Source organism: Lissotriton helveticus, chromosome 2_1, assembly GCF_964261635.1.
Source record: "Lissotriton helveticus chromosome 2_1, aLisHel1.1, whole genome shotgun sequence".
NCBI lineage: Eukaryota > Metazoa > Chordata > Amphibia > Caudata > Salamandridae > Lissotriton > Lissotriton helveticus.
In genome coordinates this window covers 94,691,108-94,713,911 of record NC_136059.1, presented here as the reverse complement: position 1 = coordinate 94,713,911, position 22,804 = coordinate 94,691,108, and the positions used below count along the sequence as shown (strand labels likewise).

At 44.6% G+C, this 22,804-nt stretch overlaps 2 protein-coding genes across 3 annotated transcripts in view; both read right to left on the bottom strand.

Annotated features, from left to right (window-relative positions):
* Window positions 1-22,804, bottom strand: part of ATP6V1B1 (ATPase H+ transporting V1 subunit B1) — a 989,440-nt gene that overhangs the window by 664,410 nt on the left and 302,226 nt on the right. Inside the window, exon 1 of one of the 2 annotated variants that reach the window (XM_078674534.1) lies at window positions 14,178-14,314. The exons of the other annotated variant lie outside the window; for it this stretch is intronic. The gene's annotated coding sequence lies outside the window, so the exon portion shown is untranslated. Of the gene's footprint in view, window positions 1-14,177; window positions 14,315-22,804 lie in introns of those variants that run through there. 2 annotated transcript variants of the gene reach the window in all.
* The window catches only part of VAX2 (ventral anterior homeobox 2), a 425,549-nt gene that overhangs the window by 283,558 nt on the left and 119,187 nt on the right, over window positions 1-22,804 (bottom strand). Inside the window, exon 2 of the mRNA XM_078674537.1 lies at window positions 14,178-14,365. Coding sequence (XP_078530663.1) covers window positions 14,178-14,365 — 188 coding nt within the window. The remainder of the gene's footprint in view (window positions 1-14,177; window positions 14,366-22,804) is intronic.

Sequence of the window (22,804 nt, the reverse complement as noted above, 5' to 3'; positions counted from 1 at the left end):
CCTTGAAGAACTGGGGATGGAGATTGTTCACGTTTTTATTGATACCAATCATGATACTGTGTGGGTGTTGCTTAGGTATTCAATGTTTACCACCTTTATGTGCACTCATTTCCAACTGTATGTGCCCAAAGACTTTGAACTTTAAAACTGAGCACATGAGTCCCCTATATGAGATAGAGGTGCGTGGTCTCATGGGGATTGATCCGAACTGACAAGCTGGCGAGACATGTTAAAGGGAGGACTGTGGTATTTTAGTTCGTGTACTGAACATCATCTACGCCATCTTGCAGACTCACGTATGAGCATACACGACAGCCATTTTAGGTACCATGGTCTCCCTGTTCACGATCGCCCGTCAGCACACTTCCCTGAACCTTGCAAGCCTTCCCCGCGCACCCTGGCTGCCCCCGCACTCACATGCACAAGTCATGGACCCTCCCCTCCCATGACTCTGTCTCAGGGAATCACACCCCGCGCCTGACCAACACCTCCTTTCCGGCCATGAATACCCCTCCTTTGATGACCCCTTCTTCTGAGCCCGACTGCCTGTACGAACCGCTGGTCATCCCTTAGCCCGAGGATACAGTTTATTGCCCATTACTGTATGCACTCGCCTTTCCTGAAAGGAGCCACTATTGATCACGACCTCCCCACCCCCTGAGATTCGATCAGGCGCACACATTCCAAAGGAATCGGCAGAACACTCAGCTGCGTGATAGCCCCCTCCCAATCATATGAGGGGAAAGAGCCTCTACTGTTGTCATGTGTTGGAATGGGCCGGAACTGGGGGGGGTACCGGGGATGTCATCCTCATGCTTCACAATGTCTTTGTTGTAATAAAGAGCGTTCACATGTCCTAAACCAGGGTATAAAAGACCAGGTCTCAGAGAGGTTGGGAGAGCACCTCGAGACGATACCTTGTTGTCTGATCTGATGTGTTCTACTCCGTCGGAATAAACTTGTTTCCTGTCTTCCTGTCTCCAGCGCCTGCCTCTTTATTGAATAACTTCGTATGGTATTAGAGGCATTTTACGCCGGGCAAATTTAACTTAGGAAACATCAACTAAATCGCCTGACCATTTTGAATTGATCTTTATCAGCATGGTGCTGGGCTGACCTGCCGCCGGTGCAGGGGATCGAACCATGAGTCCCAAATTTCAGTGTCAGTCGCCCTGGCAGTGGCACCACACCTCTTCCCCATGGATTTGTAGTCACTATCCTCTTCATTATGGCTCATGCAGATACTGCCACAATCTCTCCAGGAGAACAATAAGGGAGAGAGAAAAGATCAGACTGCATGCCATTATGGGCTTCTTAGGCTGCAAATATTTAATTGAGTGAAATAATGTATACTTATTTTTTTTATTGCTCTGTAAAAACTCACGATTGGGTTTTATTGGTGATCTCTTTTAGACTTTCATCAGACAAACAGTAAGATCATTTTAAATTGCCAACACACAAAAACTAACACTTTTGAAGCACCTTAAGGGGCCATTTCGGTGAATGATGTCATTGTATATATGAGTGTATGTATATCTTGCAACTGATCTCAAAACCTAAGATGAAATCATCAAACAAATTATAGATTCTATTGTTTGTGATTGCTAGAGATGCAGAACAGGGCTGGGAAAACAGAACTTTTGAAATCCACACTGGATGGCACCTTCAAACATTTGTTCAGTCCCTGGTTCTATTTAAAATCATAAAGTATGCCTAAAAACAAAGATATTTATTTTTTAATAATTCCCTTCCAAGTGGTACTGACATCAGTTGGCATCTAGGATGTTGGGGACTCTACAAAGACCAAAGAGAGTATGATCGTCAAGGATGAAAACAAGTTACTTACGTGTAACTTTGGTTCCCCAGTATTGGTAACTTTCATAGATTCCCATGCTTTGTATCATTCCCCCATCGTCTGAATGGGAGCCTCGGTAAATAGAAAATACCATAGCAGTAGGTACAAAAGAGAAACCTAGGCCTAGGCCTCATCTCATTTTGTAGCCTATCCTCCTTTTTTTGTAAAAGAGACCAAAATAGTTGCAACAACCAATCAGAATAGCCTCACCCCATAGAACCTTCCTGAGAGAGCCTCAGAGCCTCAGATTTTCGTAGCCGTTGTGTAACAGTAACTACATCTATAAAAGGCTGAGCTTTTCCCAGGGGAGGAGGGTGGGCGCATGGGAATCTATGAAAGTTACCAATACTGGGGAACCAAAGTTACAGGTAAGTAACTTGTTTTCTTGCCCCAGTATTGGAACTTTCATAGATTCCCATGCTTTGTATCAGAGTAGTTAGCAGTAAGCAATAACAGCACATTTTGTTACATGAGCATCAATACATCCTATCACACTTGTTGTCATAGGAAACAAACATAACCTGCCACCATTGAAAGGAAAACAGTATGTGATACAAAATGTGCAATATAGGAAAGAGGGACTGTAGGAAAAGTTCACCTCTCATTGAAAAAGATTTCTCAGGACTGCCTGTCCAACTGCAGCTTCGCTTCCAATTGAAGAGTCCAAGCAGTAATACTTTGTGAACGTGTGGGTACTGCTCCACGTAGCTGCTCTACAAATGTCTCTGATCGGGACTCCTGGGAAAAGGGCCACAGATGATGATACTGATCTCGTCGAATGAGCCCGAACACGCCTTTCCAGCGGTTTGCCCGCTTCTTGGTGACAAAAATGAATTGCATTGGAAATCCAACGAGAGATGCCTTGTTTTGAAAGCGGAACTCCCTTCCGCGGAGCACTGTAAGAAATAAAGAGTTGGGATGATTTCCTGAAGCTTTTTGTGCGTTCCAGATAAAACTTCAAACATCTCTGTACATCCAAGGAATGTAACGACCTTTCTGCTGGAGAAGTAGGTTGAGGGAAAAAAGATTTTAGAACCACAGGCTCATTCAAATGGAAATCCGTCGGGACCTTTGGAATGAACTTTGGAATTGTTCTAAGGATTAGAATGTCTTTCTTGAACTGCATAAAAGGTTCCACAATAGTGAGTGCTTGGAGCTCACCTATCCTCCTAGCCGATGTTAAGGCTAAAAGAAGAGCCAGCTTCTATGAAAGAAATTTAAGATCCGCTCTGTGAATTGGCTCAAATGGGGTTCTCATGAGATGAGCCAGAACTAAGTTAAGCTGCCAGACAGGAGGCGGCGGCCGGACTGGAGGAAAAACTCTGAAGAGTCCTTTTAGGAATTGCTTGATAATTCTTGCTGACCAAAGAGAAGGACCTTAGGATGTCCGCCTGAATCTAGAGATAGCCGCCAGATGTACTTTGACAGAGGAATGAGCCAGACCTGATTTAGCCAGAGAAAGAATGTAAGCTAAGATCTGATGCGGAGCTGAAGTATATGGATGGAGATTCTGTTGTTGGCACCAGAGACAAAACCTTTTCCATTTCGCCCGGTAAGTCTTATTCGTTCTTGGAGCACGAGCTTGAGACAGGATTTCTTTACACTCCTTAGTGAGGTTCAAATTCTGGAATTCTCTGTGCTCAGGAGCCACGCTGTCAATTGGAGTGAGCTCGGATCTGGATGTAGCACTTGACCTTGAGACATTGTCAAAAGAGACGGTATGGGCCGCAGGTGAATTGGCTGATCTTGAGAGAGCAGGAGAAGCTCCGTGAACCAGAACTGCCGGGGCCACGCAGGTGCGATCAAAATCATTTTGCAAGGTTCCGCCTTGAGTTTCCTGATCAGTCTCGGAATTAAGGGTATTGGAGGAAAGGCGTAAACAAATGCGCCGGACCAGGCTATCGAAAGAGCATTCCCCAATGACCCTTGATGGTGATCCCTGCTTGTGTAGAATTGTCATTTCTTGTTTTCTGGTGATGCAAATAGGTCTATGGTCGGTGTACCCCAAACCAAGAATACCTCTTCGAGAATGTCTTGATCCAATTCCCACTCGTGACTGATTGACTTTTGACGACTCAATGCATCTGCTGTTGTATTGAGGGAACCTGCAAGGTGTTCCGCTGTAAGAAAAATCTTGTGGAGAATCGCCCTGTGGGGTTCAGGCTAGGGTGGGGGCCCAAGAAGCAGTCTTCAGACTTAGTGGTGGACTCTTTTGCTACTTTATTCCAAAATAGTACAGCGAGGGTTCAATCCAAAACAAGTTAGAGAACAGAATAAGCTCCGCACTATGTCCCAATCTTGGCTCTGGCTGAAGCTCCTGGTGAGGTACTTGACGATACACCGAGGCTGCTGCGGGGGGGGGGGGGGGGGGGGGGAGGGGGGGGGGTCCGGATACTCCTCCGAATGGACAGCTCAAACAGAAAAGAAAGAACACACCCTGCGTTACTGAATGCTCTGGGGGACTCTTTAGAATGAGGAGTGACGGGGGCGTGAGGGGATCACCGGGGTTCCACCACCCTTTTTCAACCACAACCACAAAACAGTCGTGAAGTGCAGGGAAGTGAAGAACGACAATCAAACAGTCCCGTGACCTCCCTCACCCACCCCTAACTCGTCCCACCCCGTGAAGAAAACAGACCCCTTAATCGGCCCCGTACCTTGTCCAGCCACACTTCTCCAGAAGCGTGGCGGGGCGGCTCGCGGTATCGGTGGCCTCCTGGCTTGTCGGTAGGCAGGACCAGGTCGTCGTCCACAGCGGGTCAGGCGATCCGTCGGCTACCGCAACTCTCTCGGCTTCGGGTTCACCTCCGTCTCCGGCGTTCGCGCGTTCCTGTGAGGAGTCAGCTTCCTTATCCGCCCCCGGCACTTCTGATTGGTCTGATGGCGATGACGCCGTTGATTGGACCCCGAGAGATGACACAGCCGCTGAGGGCACATCCATCGATGACATCCAAGAAACGTTAAAGGGGCCGACAGGGTCCTGCGGACGGGGCGGAAACGAACAAGGATTAAGGTCCGCACCCCGTCCGTCCGTGTCAGCGACCCCTTGACCCGCCCAGTTCCAAATTTCTTGAGCTTCTCTTGAAAGAATCCAGGATCTTGTCCCGCCTTGTTTGTTTATATAGTGCATGGCCGTCGTATTGTCCGTGCGAACCAGCACTGTGCGATTTTGAATTCTCGGAAGGAATGCTTGTAAAGCTAAGTGAATTGCCCTGAGTTCTAGCAGATTGATGTGGAACTTGCGCTGTTTGGGCGTACAATGACGCGCCCCATGTAACTCCTGCAACACTGCTCCCCAGCCTTCCAGTGAGGCGTCTGTGGTCAGAACCATGGGAGATGGAGAGAGCTTGAAAGTGAAACCCTTTGAGATATTGTCCTTTATCGTCCACCAGTTGATTGCTTTTCTCATTACTGGTGTCACTGTTATCCTGTCGTCTAAAGATTCTTTTGCCTGGCACCATTGTTTGTCCAGTTGCTCTTGTAGTGGACGCATTCGAAGCCTGCAGTGTGGAATTAATGGTATGCAAGATGCGATCGATCCTAGCAGGGACTTGTAGAGACGGACTGACAGAGACTTCCTCTTTTGGAAGAGACAAGCTGATATAATAAGTCTTTTCGGTCGTTCCTCCGAAGGGAAAGCTTTGCAGCGATTCGTATCCAGAATGGAACCCAGAAACCTGGCCGACCTAGAAGGAAGAAGGACCGATTTGGACTTGTTGAGTCGAAGACCCAGTTGGTTGAAAAGTTTAATGCAGCTTTTGAGTGCCTTGGAAACTGTTTGAAAGGACTGAGCTTTTACCAACCAATCGTCTAGGTAGGGCAAGAACTCTAGAGATTGCCTTCTGAGAAACGCCGCCACTGGGGCAAGAACTTTTGTAAATATCCGTGGTGCGGACCTGAGACCAAAAGGAAGCACCTTGAATTGAAAGTGGCTCTTGGCTACGGTGAAGCGTAGGTATCGCCTGTGAGCTGGATGGATCGGTACATGGAAGTACGCATCCTCTAGGTCCAGAGTTGCCATGTAATCCCCTGGATTTAGAAGACGTAGAATGTCCTGAAGGGTGACCATTCTGAATGACAGCTTTATGAGATAGGTGTTGAGCTACCTTAGATCTAATATTGGACGCCACTTCTCCTCCGTCTTGCGAATCAGGAAGAACCTGGAGTAAAAACTAAAAACCTTTTCCTCTTTGAGAGTGAGGTACAGGTTCTATCGCCCCCTTGATGAATAACAGGTTGGCTTCGAGACGTAGACATCGCAGATGTTTTGCCTCGGTGGCGCGAGGAGCTCTGGAAGGAGGAAGCTGTTGAAATTCCAACGTGTTCGCAAACCGAATGATATTCAGGACCCACTGGTCTGATGTAATGATCCCCCAGCTGCGCAGACAATGAGAAATCCTGCCCCCCACTGATGTTACCGGAGGGGAAGGAACAGTAGAAAGAGCCAGAAGGCCGCTATTGTCTCTTAGATGAATCTCTGCCCTGTCGACCTCTTGCTGGCTGCCGAGAGAAAGAAGCAGATTGGCCCTGCCTTTGTGAGTACTTAGGCCTGTAGGTTTGAGATGACTGGGAATACGAGGAATAACATTGTTGGTATCCTCCTCTATTTGAATAACCCTTGCCTTTCGCTCCTCGGAATGGCACTTTACGGTATTGAAGAGTACCTAAGAACCTGGCTGTTTCCGTGTCCTTCTTGATATCCTGTAAAGCATCATCTATGTGTTTTCCGAAAAGCATATGGCCATCAAAAGGCAAATCCAATATTTTGTTTTGCACTACAGGGCAAAACCAGGTAGCCCGAAGCCACCCCTGTCTCCTGAGGACAGTCGAACCTGCTAAAGCTCTAAAAGCAGTTGTGGCGATGTCCATGGCGCACTCAATTATTTCCGCGGAAGTTCGTTCCCCTTCTTCCAAGATCTTTCTTGCATCCGCCTTAGTACTCTCCGGTAACTGGTCTACAAACCGAGACATATCGCACCACATTTGGCGATAGTATCATCCTAAAATTGCAAGTGCATTGGAGGCACGAACCAGGAGGCTTGACATTGACGAGAATCATTTGCCGACGTTGTCCAGGCGTCTACCCTCTTTATCCGGTGGAGAAGCCAGAGGAGCTGAAGGGTTCTTAGATTTCCTTTGTGCCGCCTGGGAGATCACAGAGTCCGGCTTTGGTTGACCAACCAGGCACGCGGGACTATCATCAGGGGCCCTGTACTTTTTCTCCAGCCGCGATAGGACCGGAATAACGGTTGCTGGAGACTGCATTACCTTCACTCCCTCGGACCAAACATGCTCTATGATGGGAATAGAGCAAATGGATTTTCTGTATGGCCCTTTGAAATCGTAAAGAAAGCAGTCCGATTGAACCTTTGGAACTGGCAGGCCAAACCGTTTTGAAGCCCTGTCCATGAGGTTATGGAAACCACCAATGTCAGCTGGTGGTGAATCTACCGGATCCGGTGTAGGTGAAGGTGGATCTGGGATAATGAACTCGTTCCATTCTCTATTCGGATCCGGGACCTCTGTCAAATTTCCTCCATCATCTGAGGAATCGTCGTCATTATTGTCCCCATACACTTGCCCTGATGTTATTCCATGCCGAACCTCCGCAGGTTCTTGATCTCTTGGCTGAACCTCAGCTGAAGTGGAAGGTGGCAATGATGGAGGGGGCGTCTGAATGGTTTCAGGAGTTTGGGAAGGAAACCTTCTCCTGTAGTCCATTAACATTATTTGCATGTCAGTTATCAGAGCAGAGGGCATCGAAACCATACCCTGTTGAGATTGCTCTTGAACTCTTTCTCTGGGAGGAGGCTGGCGCACTTCTTCGTAGTAGCCTTCTGAATCAAAATCCTGGTATTTTACGTGGAGCTGCGATGGACTGTAAGCATCTCCATACGGACCATCGTCTTCATCGTCATCTTCCTCTGAAGACTCCTCCTCCAAAAGCAAAGCAGGAGGCAAGGGTGTCACTCTTCGTGGGGACGTCTTATACGGTGTTATTTGGGATCGTCGTCGACAGCGATGGGGTAGACATCGACGAGAGCACCGTCGACGGAGCCAAAACCATCATTGTCGTGGTCTTTGTCGTCGTCGACACCACAGTCGGCTTCATCCTCGTCAACGATGAAGAGAGAGATAGTCCAGTCGTCGACGTCGAGGACGTCGTTATCGACGCCGCGGTCGACGGTCCCGTCAACAAGGCAGAAATAGGAGATTAAAGGATTTTCGCCATCGTCGTCGACGTACCTGAAGATGTCACCGTTGACGAGCGGGATTTCTTGTCAGACTTCGAATCCTGAGGTAGGGAACTAGGCTTTTTAAAACCTTTTGGTTTCCCAGCAAGTGGAGAGATAACAGAAGGCCCTTGTGACCCCTTCTGAGAAGAAACCACCTCAGAAATCAATCCCACTTTCTCCTTTGAACCTCGGTGAGGAGATTTTGGGGGACTAGACCTACCAGACCTATCAGAGGCCTTTTGAGAGGTCTTAGAAGTAGGCTCAGTAGATGTTGAAGGGGAAGACCTACCCCTCTTTTTAGATCTCCTTGAAGAGGAAGCCGAAGAGGAATCTTCACTGTCGCTGGAAATGACCTCCTTTCTAGACTTCATCTTTTGCAGCCATGTCAGAAGTCTTTCTTCTCTGTCCCTCAATGTTTTAGTAGAGAAGGTCCTGCAGATCTTACATTCCGTAGCTTTGTGGTCCGGGTACAAGCAATAAATACAATCTGTATGCTTGTCATCCACATACAGACGCTTCTTTGAGCAGGTAGCACAAGCCTTGAACAAGGCTTTCTTCTCTTTATCCGACATCTTTGTAGAAAAATAAGGTTGTTTTTGATACTGTAGAAAGAAAACTGAGCAGAGCTCAGAGGAGACTCCCTTAGCACAACGTGCGGTAGAAAATCTGAGGCTCTCTCAGGAAGGTTCTATGGGGTGAGGCTATTCTGATTGGTTGTTGCAACTTTTTTGGTCTCTTTTACAGAAGAGGTGGATAGGCTACAAAATGAGATGAGGCCTAGGCCTAGGTTTCTCTTTTGTACCTACTGCTATGGTATTTTCTATTTACCGAGGCTCCCATTCCGACGGGGGAATGATAAAAAGCATGAGAATCTATGAAAGTTCCAATAATGGGGCAACGTGGAATTCATGTAGAGATTCGGGTGTGCTTTCTTATAGTCCTTCAATAAATTGCATTCATAATAATCATAGATGCATGAAATACAATTTTGCTATATAATACCAGTAGAACATTAGATGGGACCGCCCTTGTGACTTTGCAAACCATTGACAACCCGACCTTCAATCAGGGTTTATCAGAAGGAGCACCTGCTAGTGCCATGTCAGTTGTGGAAGTCTCCAGCCTATCAAATTTCAACAAAGAAAACCCAGATCTATCTGCTGCAATGGAGGCGTTTGTCTATGGTCAATGTCTAAGTGAACTAATGTCAAACTATTTTTGATTTTTAAAAATGCTTCAAATTCTTGAAGTACCACTACTGTCTGTGTTTATCTGCCAGTTTCTTTCCTGCTGCTCAACTTTCTCCAAAATATGAGCTTCAGAAGGAAGGCGAAAATTTGGAAAAGGGATTCCATAAACAATGGCAAATATAAAAGATCAAATTTACGGATAGGAAGCAAATAGTAGTAGTACTCAGTGAAGTTAAGTGTTGCCTGTCAATGCAGTAAAATCTGAAAACTTTGCACTATGTGAACAGTTTCCATCTTCTCCCGAATTATCTTTAAAAAAATAAGGTTCACATATAATCATACTACATGGAAGCGTGTATTCTATATGGAACTGCAAAGAACTGCCTGGCCAATGGGAGTTTCAACCACTACTACTCACAGCTGCCACCAACACACTGTAGTAGTTGAAGCCAAGATGCTACCCAACATCAGATGCTGCACAGTTGACCTGCACCAGCAGAGTCATGTCCCCATTGTCAGGCGGGGCCTCTTTACAGCTCCCTTTTTTAAAAACTTCACACAAATTTAAGGGGCCGATTACGATGACGGGCGGATCGTCACCGCCGGTGAGGACCGTTGGCCCGGCGGTGGCGATCCGCCCGCCATCAACCATAAAATTCCCACCGCCAAATTAGGATGGTGGTAGGAATGTGAATGGTACCGCAGAGGACGGAAAGACAGTCCGCCGTGGTCCCGCAAGGCGGTCCTTTACCACCCGCCTTGCGGGACCCTGTACAATGGGGGCATTTTTGCAGTGAGGGGCAGGCACCACTGTGGGCATTATGATGCCTGTTTTTTTCGGCAGTGAGCACCACAAAGATCCATAGCCTTGATGCATTTATCATGGCAGAAGCAGACCAACAAGAAACAACCATCATTGGCCTAAGAACATGACAATCAACTGCATGTAGAGATTTTTATATATTTGAAAACGACCTCTCACAAGGCAGCAGCACTGACTTTCACCTCACCACGTCCATCATGAAGGACTACTAGGTTCCGAACAGGAGGAAGCTGTGACCATCCTGGCACGCGAGTGCCCTTTTTTAAAATCATTAATACTTGCTTCTAAGGAATCATAAGTATGTTTTAAGTGAGTCTCAAAAACACGTTGCCTTCGTCGAGAAGAAGGGTGAATTCTACCCTCCTATATTTCCATCTTGCAGAAGAGGGACTGAATAAATATAGTCCTTGTTACTGCTTCGCACAGTTCTAGTGGTAAACAGATGAAAACAATGGACATGAGATGCCAGATTCAGTGACTTGCAGCAAGAAAGCTGCTTTATCAGTAAGATATTGAGGAGTTATGTAACAGTGATATTTACACACCCATACATAGAAAGGATACATTCTTTTACTATCTCCACTTATCCATCAAGCACCTTTCATTAAGGTCTCCAAAAAGTATTGCAGAGTCTTATATTAATAGAGGGCACCATTTTCTGCCACCATTTGGTCTGTCGTGCTCCTTACCAGAGGTATTAATACTGCATTGCTGTTCACACACAGAAGGGTAGACATATTACCCACCGCTATATTGTCCCCCTATCCCACACTCTCATTGTTTGGAACGGTCAAATGAGGTGCCAATTGTAAATGTGTACGGGATCGTCGGTGGCCGCGAAGGCAAAGTAACTGTGTACACTTCTCATCTCATGTTTTCTAAAGATGGACTAGTAAATCTCTACAGGGATCCTGGCTTGTACATATGTGCATATAAATGTGTATAGGAAAACAATGATCCTACCAATGGACAAGTACGCGTTAAGAGATCATGGCTATTACTCAAAGACATTGAACTATGTTCAGACTTCGACCAAATGACTTGCAAATGTGGATACGGCTGATGCCAGTGGGCATGTAAATGAGGACGTATATCATGTCTAGTTGGGGTGCACAGACAGAATATCAATGTTGGAATATCGAAGTGCCAGAATATCGAGTTGTTAATATCTAAGTGGCACAATATCGACTGCAAGAATATCGTTGACCAGAATATCGACTTTAAGGTAAGAAATATTGTTTTCTTTAATATCGCAGTAAGTAAAATCGTTAGTAAAAATATCTCAGTTAATAATATCGATATTTTATTAGAGTACTGTATTTTAGTATGAGTTAAAAGTATGTAATGTAATTTTTTTGAATAAGTATAGCTTTTTTTAATGCATGTGTGAAATTTTTAGCATTAATTCAGTTATTGTTAATTAATTTTGCATATTTTAGGTCTGTAGCATGTTGTGGGTTTATTGGGGAATAGGGTGGGTAATTTAATTATAGTAAAGTAATTATTCATTTGTATTTATTCGTATTTATAATTAATTAATTATTAATTGGTTATTAATTGTTATTAATTAATTGATAATTATATTAATTGTGTTATTATTTTTAGGAGCAGGTTTTGTTTTTATAGAGGAATAGGGAGGGTAGTAATTTCATTATAATAAAGTAATTATACATTTTTATTTATTAGTAGTTATAATTAATGTATTATTACTTGGTTATTAATTTTTATTAATTACATAATTGATCATTATATTGTGTTATTTTTTTTAGGAGCTGGTTGTGGGTTTATAGGGTAATAGAGTGGAAAGTAATTTAATCATAATAATGTAAAAAAATAAAATTATTAGTTTATATAATTCATTTATTATGAATTAAGTATTAATTGGTGATTAATTTTTAATAATTATTTAAGTGATAATGTTAATAGTGTTATTTTGTTTAAGAAGCAGGTTGTAGGTTTATAGGGAAATAGGGTGGGAAGTAATTTTATTAGAATAAAGTAAATAATATTTTTTATGTATTAGTATTTATTTTATATTTCTATTTTAAAGTATTGTTTGTGGTAATTTATTCATACATAATTAATTATTCAGTGTTTGTAAATTATAAATAATTAATTGGGAAATATGTTAATTGTGTCAAATCTGTAGGAGTTGTTTGTGCGTTTATAGAGGAATATGTTGTGAAATAATTAAAAAAATCTTGAATACTTTATTTGTTTATATTTAATGTATAGATAGTTATTTGTTTGTAAAATGTTGTTTTTAAACTTTTTTAAATTAATGTTTGTTGTACATTTTTAGTATTTTTTAACATTAAATAAGGGTTCTATATTTTGTAATTGTTTATATTTTTATATGGTTTTTAGTTTGGTGTTATTAACAATTTGTGTATAGTAGTTGTTATTTTGTTTCTTTTTTCTTTTTCTTTAAATTTTTGGGAAATATTAATTTTAACCCTCTGCTATCCAACACTGTCCATACTGTTGCACTCTCTGGAGTGGGAATAGTCATTTTTACACCTCCGCTGTCGAATACTTTCCCTACTGTGGCACTCACTGGAGTAGGAATAGTAATTTTTACCCCTCCGCTATCCAACACTTTCCCTACTGTGGCACTCACTGGAGTGGGAATAGTAATTTGCACCCCTCCACTATCCAACACTTTCCCTACTGTTGCGCTCTCTGGAGTGGGAATAGTACTTTTACCCCTATGCTATCCAACACTTTCCCTACTGTTGCACTCACTGGAGTGGGAATAGTATTTTTTTACTCTTGGTTATCCAACACTTTCCCTACTGTTGGACTCACTGAAGTGGGAATAGTAATTTTAATCCCTCCGCTATCCAACACTTTTCCTACTGTTGCACTCTTTGGAGTGGGAATAGTAATTTTTACCCCTACACTATCCAACACGTTCCCTACTGTTGCACTCTCTGGAGTGGGAATAGTCATTTTAACCCCTCCGCCATCCAACATTTTCTCTACTATTTCAGTTAATGTATTGCAAAATGTATTTTAAAAAGATTAAAACTATTTTCATATTTTCATTTATTATATATATATATATATTTGTGTTTTTGGTTTATGTGTGTGTACTAACAATGTATAATTTATTAAAATCATTATTTATCAATATTATTAAGTAATTAAGTACATATAAGTATTATATTTGATATATGTATGTTTAATTTATTTTTACATATGTATTACTTAAAATTTTAAACATTTTCTTATAATTCTAACTATGTTTTTTATTATATGTATTATTTCCTTTATTTTACATTATTTTTCAAACAAAAAAAAAACGATCATTTTAACAACGATATTTTAAACAACGATATTTTTTCTCACAATTTTTGTACTTACCATGACGTAGACAGGGCTTCGATATTCTGGGCAACAATATTTGTTCCCGATATTTTTGTACCTCGATATTTTCGTTGTCGAAATTCTGTCAGTGATCCCTTGTTGGAATAGACATGGCTGCTACCAATTAACAGATGTATGTGATCAGGCACCAAGTGTGCTTGTGTATTAAAGAATCATGACTGATACCAATGAGCAGGTAAATGTGACTAGACATCATCGCTGACAACACCGGACATGTAAATGGACACAAGGCTTGTGACAGGAAACCATACCACCACATGGCAGCTTACATTTTTAGCAAGATCCATTGAAACAGCCATAGCCACTGTAAAAATTAACAGGTGACCATCTATGTCAGCCACATTCATGAGTACTAATAATACCGCACATACTCTCTTTTTGAGGGGTTTGTTGCTCATGGGGGTGGCACACCTAGACTTGTATTTCTCTAAGCTCACACCTATTAATGATTGTATGTACAGACACTCAATTCTGCCTGAGTTGTAATTAATGGTCATGAAATAGGCACACAGGTAAGCAGATCTTTCAAGATTTGTGGCTTCTCCTGCTGAGCCGTTCATGACCAAGGTAATGGTGCTCTGCTAATAAAATAGTTTTCATAGCAAGACAAAGCACGACCCAGCACTTGTATTGGGTCGGTTTGACCTACCAGAGATCACATTGATAGGGAAGGGTGGTCTTACCTGGGTTTCAGAAAGGTTGAGCTGCCTAGCCAGTTCTGTCCTCTCTCGGCCCACCACGTACTGGCACCTCTGGAACTCCAGCTCAAGTCGATAGAGTTGCTCCGCAGTGAAGGAGGTCCTCGTCCGCTTTGGCCGATCCAAATCCAGGCCCTTGGGTAGAACAATCTCCCGGATTGTTCCTTTGGCATCTGTGTAGAATTCAGAAAGGTATTCATCTATTAGAGGAATAATTTCTAATGGTAATCACTCCATGTTTCAGAATCAGCCCCACAATCTCGCAGGGTGATCACTCAATGTTTTTTATGATCCCTTCAACTATCAGAGTGATCCCTCCAACTTTAAGGGAAATTCCTCTTTTTCATGGGTTCTCTTCAACTTTCATTGTGATTCTACCACCTCAAGGCAGTTCCGCTACCTCTCAAGGCAATCCCTCCATTTCTTATGGTGATCTTTAGATCCCTCACAAACGATCTCTACATCTTTCAAAAACCGCCACTTCATATCTCAGTAATAGTGTTTTTCTCTCACACTTGGTTCCCTTATAAGTAGCCCCTCCATATTTCCTAACCACTTCCCCCATTTCACGGAGAAATCCCTGCATACCTGACAACTAGTTATCTGTTCCACCCAACAATCCTCACATCTTACAAAAATAATCCCTCCATCTCTCACATACAGTCCCTACATCTCAGATAAACAACCAATCTTTCCCTCAAAACAGTCAGAATCGCTGAAAGACGCCCTCCACCTCTCAGTGCAATCCCTCTATATCTCAAGGGCATTTTCTGTCCCAGTGTGAAAACTCCATACCTCATGGCAATTCCTGCATCTTGCAAAATCAATCACTACAAATGTATATGATTGTCTAATAATCCTCCATATCTAAAAACAGCAAGCCCACCATCTCTGAAACTTTGGGGCTTATTACGATGACGGACGGACTGGCTCTGTCAAAATAGATGCCTCACTTTCTTGTGACACACTCTTATTGTCACAAAGTGATCCCCTCTCTCCCTAACCAACCTCTTGCCAGTCCAGTACCTCTGTCGAATGAGAAGCTATTCATTCCAATCTCAGTGGGATCCACCCACTTTGGATCCATGATCAACTGCGCTTATATTGATAAAACAGGGCGCTGGGTAATCTGCAATTGTCATCGGTAATTGGAATGGGAAAAACAAATTTTGGGACCACCCATTTTTCTCGCCCTTTGCTTGATGGATCACCTCTTTCACTGGAAAACAAAGATTAAAGTGATGTTATAGTTAGGTACGGTAATGCGATTTTAGTTGACGTTAAGCTGTGTTAAAAAATAGTCCTAGACAATCACTGAAAAAACAAAGGCTGAAGTGATGGAGGATGTAATCTATGAAACGAACAAACAAACAAAAATGTAAGTTCTATTTTCTGAGCTAACTATTGCTTGCGGCGCCTCCACGCCCTGCTAACGACCTCACATATTGCATAACTCAGGCCATGTTAAATGACATCAATAATGAAATCAAAGTGCATCATAGCTGTGTAAGTTATACTTCTGCAATTTGCGTATAAATTGCTAATCTTAGTGTATTTTTTGTTTTAAATCTTTGCAGGTGGCCACCAACAGTCGACAGCTACTGGCATTGCCCTGTGGGGTGAGTCGCAGTGTCTGGCCTCTGGCCTGGACCTGCACCCAGCCCTCCTTGGATGGCCAGCCTCCACTGCACACAGCCGTCGGCCATTTGCAACTGGCCAGAGGCTCCAGCAATCCTCTGTACCCAAGTCTGCGCCTGCTGCCTCCAGCCACAGTCCATGATTTTTCGCCTTCCACAGCGTGTTTGGCCAGAGGTCCTGTCCTCTGACTAGGCCCTTTGCCCAACATTCGATGGGCAGCCAAACCTGTTTTGCATGTCTGTATGCAGCTGGGTTGCCCACAAGGCCTGACATTCAGCCATGTGCAGTGGGTTTGCCACAGGCCTGGCATTCGGCCAGTTCCTTCTCCCAAATTGCTGTTGCTTTCCAACACCCACAAAGCACAATAGTTGACTGGAGGCCAGGCCCTGTGCACAACCACCACTGTGCAGGGGTTCTGGCCAGGCATATCAAGGCGGTTGGCCACGGGCCATGGCCACTAGCCAGCGTATTACAACTGCAGCAAAACAGTTATGGCTTAAGATCCGCCTGCACACTGTTTGTCCTAGACGTCTGAATTGTGCTTACTCTTCAGGTTAACTGTAAAAAAACTGATTTTAACAATACATGTATTTACACAAGTAGCATATACCCCCATTTCTCCAAGGGTAGTCGACAGTCGCACCCCATTGCCTTCAGTCATGCTTAGAGGGTGTTGTTGCAGAGTTGGCCTACATCCAGGCCCTATACCCAACACTTCATGGGTGGGCACTCCCAGATGCGCACAACATTGAGGGCTGCAGTGCAGAGGGTTCAGTGCATGGTTTGGCAGGAGGTCCGGCCCTCTGTCCAGCCTCACATGGGTATCCAACACCTGCAGCACATTGCCATTGGCCAGGTGCAGCAGAAGTTTTTCAGTGGGCTTAACCTCCATCTGCAGGCAGACAACCCCATCAGGACACAGACTTTGGTCATCCACAGCATGGCTGATACCAGGGCCTTGCCTCCAGGCAGGACTTGCACCAAGCGCTCCACAGACAGCCATTTACTCTATGCTCCACTTTTGGCACTGCCTCAAACTCTCCATGAGTGGCCAAACCCTGAATGCGCACTTCCTTCAGCCATGCATAGAGTGGTTGGTGTCTGAGCATCATAGGAGGTCAGGCTCTGTGCCTTATCTTCCATGAGCAGCCAAATCCTTCTTCCCATAACCTTTGGCCATACACTGCGACCAGGCCTTGTTCCCACCCAGTGGCCTGACGCAAAATGGTAGCGCCATCCTGCAGAGTAAGATGAGTGCCCCCCTGCCTCCTGAGTGACCCAAATCTTTGATATTCTTTGGACTTGTGCTGAATGGGCCCCCTTAAAGGGTTTAGGGCATCCTTTAGGGTTGATTGCCTCCCTGCGCCGCAGGGACTGCAGGGGCCCCGCGGCGCAGGGAGGCAACCTCCCTGCTCCCACATGCTGCTTTTGGCCTATCCCCAAGTGTGGTAATGACCAAGCCCAGCATTAATGCTTTAAGGGGCCTATTCACAAGGAGCTATCGCCAACTTAATGGCAGTTTATCGCAGCCAACGTCGTGATAAATTTACCCCACCATTCACAAGCTGGTGCTAACAGCCCACAGCCCCAGTTTTCCCGCGATAGCAGCCACAAAAAACATCGCAACAGAGGACCCCCACAACTATCGCTAATGAAATGCAGAGTAGGCGTTCCTGTGGAAAAAGTCGCGACAACACCACACCTCAACATTCCCAAAGACCAGCCAGATCGACGATAAGAACACAAAAAACGCGATGATGCGCGTTAGCAGCAGGAAATTAACACCTGCTCCGACCTGGTGTAAAGTCGCACCACAGCCTGCACCACAAAAGGGAGCACAGCCATCGGAAGGGCAACAGATGCCATGGAGCCACACATCATGCAGCCCGGACACCCAAGAGGGCCACAACACCGACCCGGCACACCCACGGGACCACCGCAGAGGCAGCGCAGACAAAGACAGCGGCCCCCCAGGAAACGCACCTACCTCACAGGCGCAATGTCTGACAATGTCTCTGTCCACTACAGGCTGAAAGGGACAACCATCCTACGCACCCTGGCCATCATCGCCCAAGAGGCCAACTGCACCAACACAGCAGACAACCAACATCCCATCCCACACCAAGCTGCTGGCTGTGCCACACCTTGTTGGCCCCGTGGCACACCCCAACCAACATCCATCAGAGTCAGCGGAGTCTCACAGCCAGCCACATCAAAGTCCCCCACACCTGTCCTGGACATCACCATCACCCTGGCACCCCAGGCCCCAGACGTCCAACACAATGTGCAGGAACCGCCGGAGACCAAGCAAGGACCATACGCCATAGCCGGATGCACGCATGTGTTGGGGGCAATCCACTGCACACATGTTCCACCTGTGCCCCTGGTGACACAGCACACAGTCTGCGCGACAGGAAGCACATGTCACACATCAATGTGCAGGCAATATCTGAACACCATGGGACCTTCACCAATGTCGCCTCCAAATACACAGCCAGTTTGCAAGATCCCTACATCCTGGCACCAAGGGAAATGCACAGCCCCATGGCAAGTTTCCAATAAACACCCCACTCATCTCAACTCCACAACCATCCAATCCACAACTCTGGCAATACACACGTCACAAAATCACAACCAACAGCACAACAACATGCCTCCCCACCAGACACGATAGAAAAACTTACAATAGTAACCTGGGCAAGCTGTGAACATGACCAATCAACGGCATAGCACCTCAGCCACACAATAGCCAAATGTGGGGAGAGGTGGCAACCAGGCATCTATGAAGGATGATTGGGAAAGTACACAAGGCCAAGAGTGTGGGCAATGTGCTGGACAGACCGCAGTATGCAGAGCACACTCATATCAACAGCGACATACTCCTCTGGTGTATGGAGTGTAATGGACAGTGGAAGCAACCATGTCACCCCAGCCATTGGGGGTCTCCGCGGAAATGTTGCCTGTCACACCCCCCCCCCCCCGTAAGCGTGTGCAGAGTGGGATGGCCCGGCGTACGCCAGGATAGCGTAGGGGTGTGAATAAAAAGCATGTAGCCCTGGGGGTGGTCCTTGAGCCCAACGTCTCTGCCAAGTCAGCGCCTCCCACCCCACCACGAGGCCGACGCCGTCCTTGTTAGCCGAGTTGCCTGAGATCCTGTGCACCTGCCATATCCCAGGCCGCCGCTGGACACAAACCCATCAGGTCACACTGATCAGCAGCCAACACTGGCGTGTGTCAAGGAGTGCCCACCACGTGCCTGTATAAGCTCCAAGCCCGAGGCCCGACGCCCGCGACTCTGCCAGCCTATCAGACCATCGCTGTCCCCCCGACGCTGGCCCACATTACTCCTTCCTCGTTGACATATTCTACTGTGGTCCTCTGCGGCCTAGTGGGTCCCATATGTGAGCATGTGGCCTGGCTCCTGAATGGCAGTGACCCCAAATCCGGGACAGGGGCCACAGCACCAGACTCCCTGTGATCCGTGAGGAATAGTTCCATATGGGCATCTTGAGACACGTGGTGCCACTAACCCTGTTCACCGCCAGCCAGCGACACATGGTGCCACAAACCCTGTTCAACGCCAGACGGCGACACATGCTGCCACAAACCCTGTTCAATGCCAGCCAGTGACAGGTGCTGCCACAAACCCTGTTGAACGCCAGCCGGCGATAAGTGGATGAGAGGCCAGGACTAGCCTGCGGAACAGTAGGTCTCACATCCAGCACCTAGTCATAAATAACGAATGGCAGAGTCCACACCAGTGGTCGCACGAAGAGGAGTAAGAGGAAGATGCGGCTCAGTCCGGACAAAAGCCGGGTCACAGTCACGGAAGTGACCGAACACGTGGTGCCACTGAACCTGAACTACACAAGCCAGTGGGGCCACCAACCTATGCCGGCGATACTCTGTGCATGGCCACTGCTGACCGCTGCCTCCGGCCTACACTGCGGTCCAGTAGGTCACAGAGTCATGATTTTGCAATGGCGGAGTTCATATCAGTGTACCGGCATCATTGCAGACTGCATTCCCACTCAGCCGCGGTGCCGTCTGTTCCCCGACATTCATGGACCCTCTCTGGTCGAACTTTGGTGGCATCTGGGTCTATGGAATAGGGGGAAGTTTTCATCCTCATGTATCCGATACCGAATTGGTGGTGGCAACAAGGCTGTCGCATTCCAATCCTCCATTTGCTGTTTCCAGATAAAATCAAACCTTTCGGCATCATGCCCTGGAAGACACCTTCCACTGTCCCCCGAATCCCTCTGCAACATACACCTCGGACATTGATGGTGACCCGCTCAGGTCGCATGGCCCTTCTGACAGCACCACAAGTCACCGTCCCATGGCTGGGTGCCTGTGCCGGCCGCAGTGCATCCGGGGCCACAAAAAATGTGCTGGTCAGGTCTAGGGACCCCTTCTCCGGAGATGTTGGATGGCCCCTGAGGCATGGGCCTTGCGGTCATCAACGCCATTTCTCTGTGGTCTTGCGCCACCACCGCAAGGACCACCTCCAACCGCCATCTGCCAGAGTTGAAACAGTGGTCCTGACAGACGGTGAACGACCAAAATATAGAATCCAAAATATAGACTGGACAGAATATCGACTCCAAAATATAGATAGGACAGAATATCAAATTACCAAAATATAGATAGGTCAGAATATCGAATTTGGTAGGAAATATTGATTTCCATAATATCGAATTTAAAATATCGAAAAAAAATGGTGTTATGTATGGTAGTGTATATGTTAAAATTATGTATTAATTTTGTAATGTATGTTTAATTTTTTTTAAAGTAATGAATGTTATGTAATTTAATTTTTGCGTAATTTAATTCCGTAGCGGGTTGTGGGTTTCTAGGGGAATAGGGTGGGAAGTAATTTATTTATAGTAAATTAAATATTATTTTTTATTTATATGTATTGATAATTAATTGATTGATAATTCTTAATTGGTAATTAATTTTTATTAATGGGTCATTCGTTTTTATTAATTGGTCATTCATTTTTATTAATTGGTCATTCATTTTTATTAATTTATTAATTGATAGTTATGTTAATTGTATTTTTTGGAGCAGGTTGTGGGTTTATAGGGGAATAGGGTGGGAAGTAATTTAACTGTAATAAAGTTAATATATATTTTTATTTATATGTATTGATAATTCATTGCTTAACAATTAATTATTAATTGGTAATTAATTTGTATTAATTGGTAATTCATTTTTATTAATTGATAATAATGTTAATTATATTATTTATTATTTGGAGTGGGTTGTGGGTTTCTAGGGGAATAGGTTTGGAAGTAATTTAATTGTAATTAAGTAAATATTTATGGTTATTTATATGTATTGATAATTAACTATTAATTGGTAATTTCTATTAATTAGTAATTTATTTTTATTAATTGGAAATTACTTGTTTTAATCGGTAATTCATTTTTATTCATTGGTAATTATTTTTAATACATTTTTTATTGGTATTGATAATTAATTTAATCTTCTTTCAATATTAAATCATTACTTTGTCTACTGTTGCACTCTCAGGAGTGGGAATAGAAATGTTTACCCCTACGCTATCCTATGTTTTCCCTACTGTTGCACTCACTGGAGTAGGAATAGTAATTTTTACCCTCCCGCTAGCCAACGCTTTCCCTACTGTTGCACTCACTGGAGTGGGAATAGTCATTCTTACCCCTACGCTATCCAACGCTTTCCCTACTGTTGCACCCACTGGCATGGGAATAGTAATTTTTACACTTTTACTATCCAACAAAATCTCTACTTTTTTTATATTACATTTATTATTTTTACATTTTAAGCTTTTTTACATTATTTTAAGTATGTATTATTTAATTGTTTTTAATATTTAATTACTTTTATATTATTTTAATACATTTAAAAAATTCGATATTTTAGTTAACTATATTTTAGCATTCTATATTTTGTATTCAATATTTTAGTACTTACCTGTTTGTAGATAGGGATTCAGTATTCTGTACTTCGATATTTTGGAGTCGATATTTTGGGCATTCTATATTATGTCCCTCGCTATTTAGTCACTGAACCCTGACAGACTAGCGGAGTTGCTCACACCTGTTCTGGATGGCATCATCGGCCTGATACCCTGCTCAGCACTCCATGTGCCAGTGACTCAGTGCACCGGAGGCCATTGTCCGTTGCTGATTGGGTTTTGTGCTGTGGAGCGGTTGCCCAGCTGTCACCTCAAACAGTGTGGGGGCCCTGAGACGTTGATGGGGAAGATGATGCAGGTCTAACACAGGAAATCAAGGAGGGTGAGAATGGATTACTTGTCCTGTGAAATCAGTGTCTTAGTCGTATTGGAACCGTATAAAAACCCTCATACACGTACACATTCAACTGGCTGTATATCTTGATTCTCTGCCTAGGTGTACTGTTGCAGCATCATCAAAGGGTTTTTATATAGTATATATGCTGTCCTCCACCTGGAGGTAGACCAACTGATTTGCCAGTAGTGTCCAGAGACTAAAAAGAGGGTGTGTGTGTGCTCAAGTACAGTGAAGTTAAAATTCCCTACATCACTTTGCAACCAATTTTTTTTTAGAAAACAGTGATGTGAGAAATTAAAAATAATGAGGTGGTGCGTCTGTAGACCCAGTTACTAGTCTACCGCACTAGTAGGTCAACATGTTTCAGCCTTCTTGTATATTCTTAAGGCTTTCGTCAGGAACTGGTGCATCGGAGGCCATTGTCCATTGCTGATTGGGTTTTGTGCTGTGGAGCGGTTGCCCAGCTGTCACCTCAAACAGTGTGGGGGCCCTGAGACGTTGATGGGGAAGATGATGCAGGTCTAACACAGGAAATCAAGGAGGGTGAGAATGGATTACTTGTCCTGTGAAATCAGGGTCTTAGTCGTATTGGAACCGTATAAAAACCCTCATACACGTACACATTCAACTGGCTGTATATCTTGATTCTCTGCCTAGGTGTACTGTTGC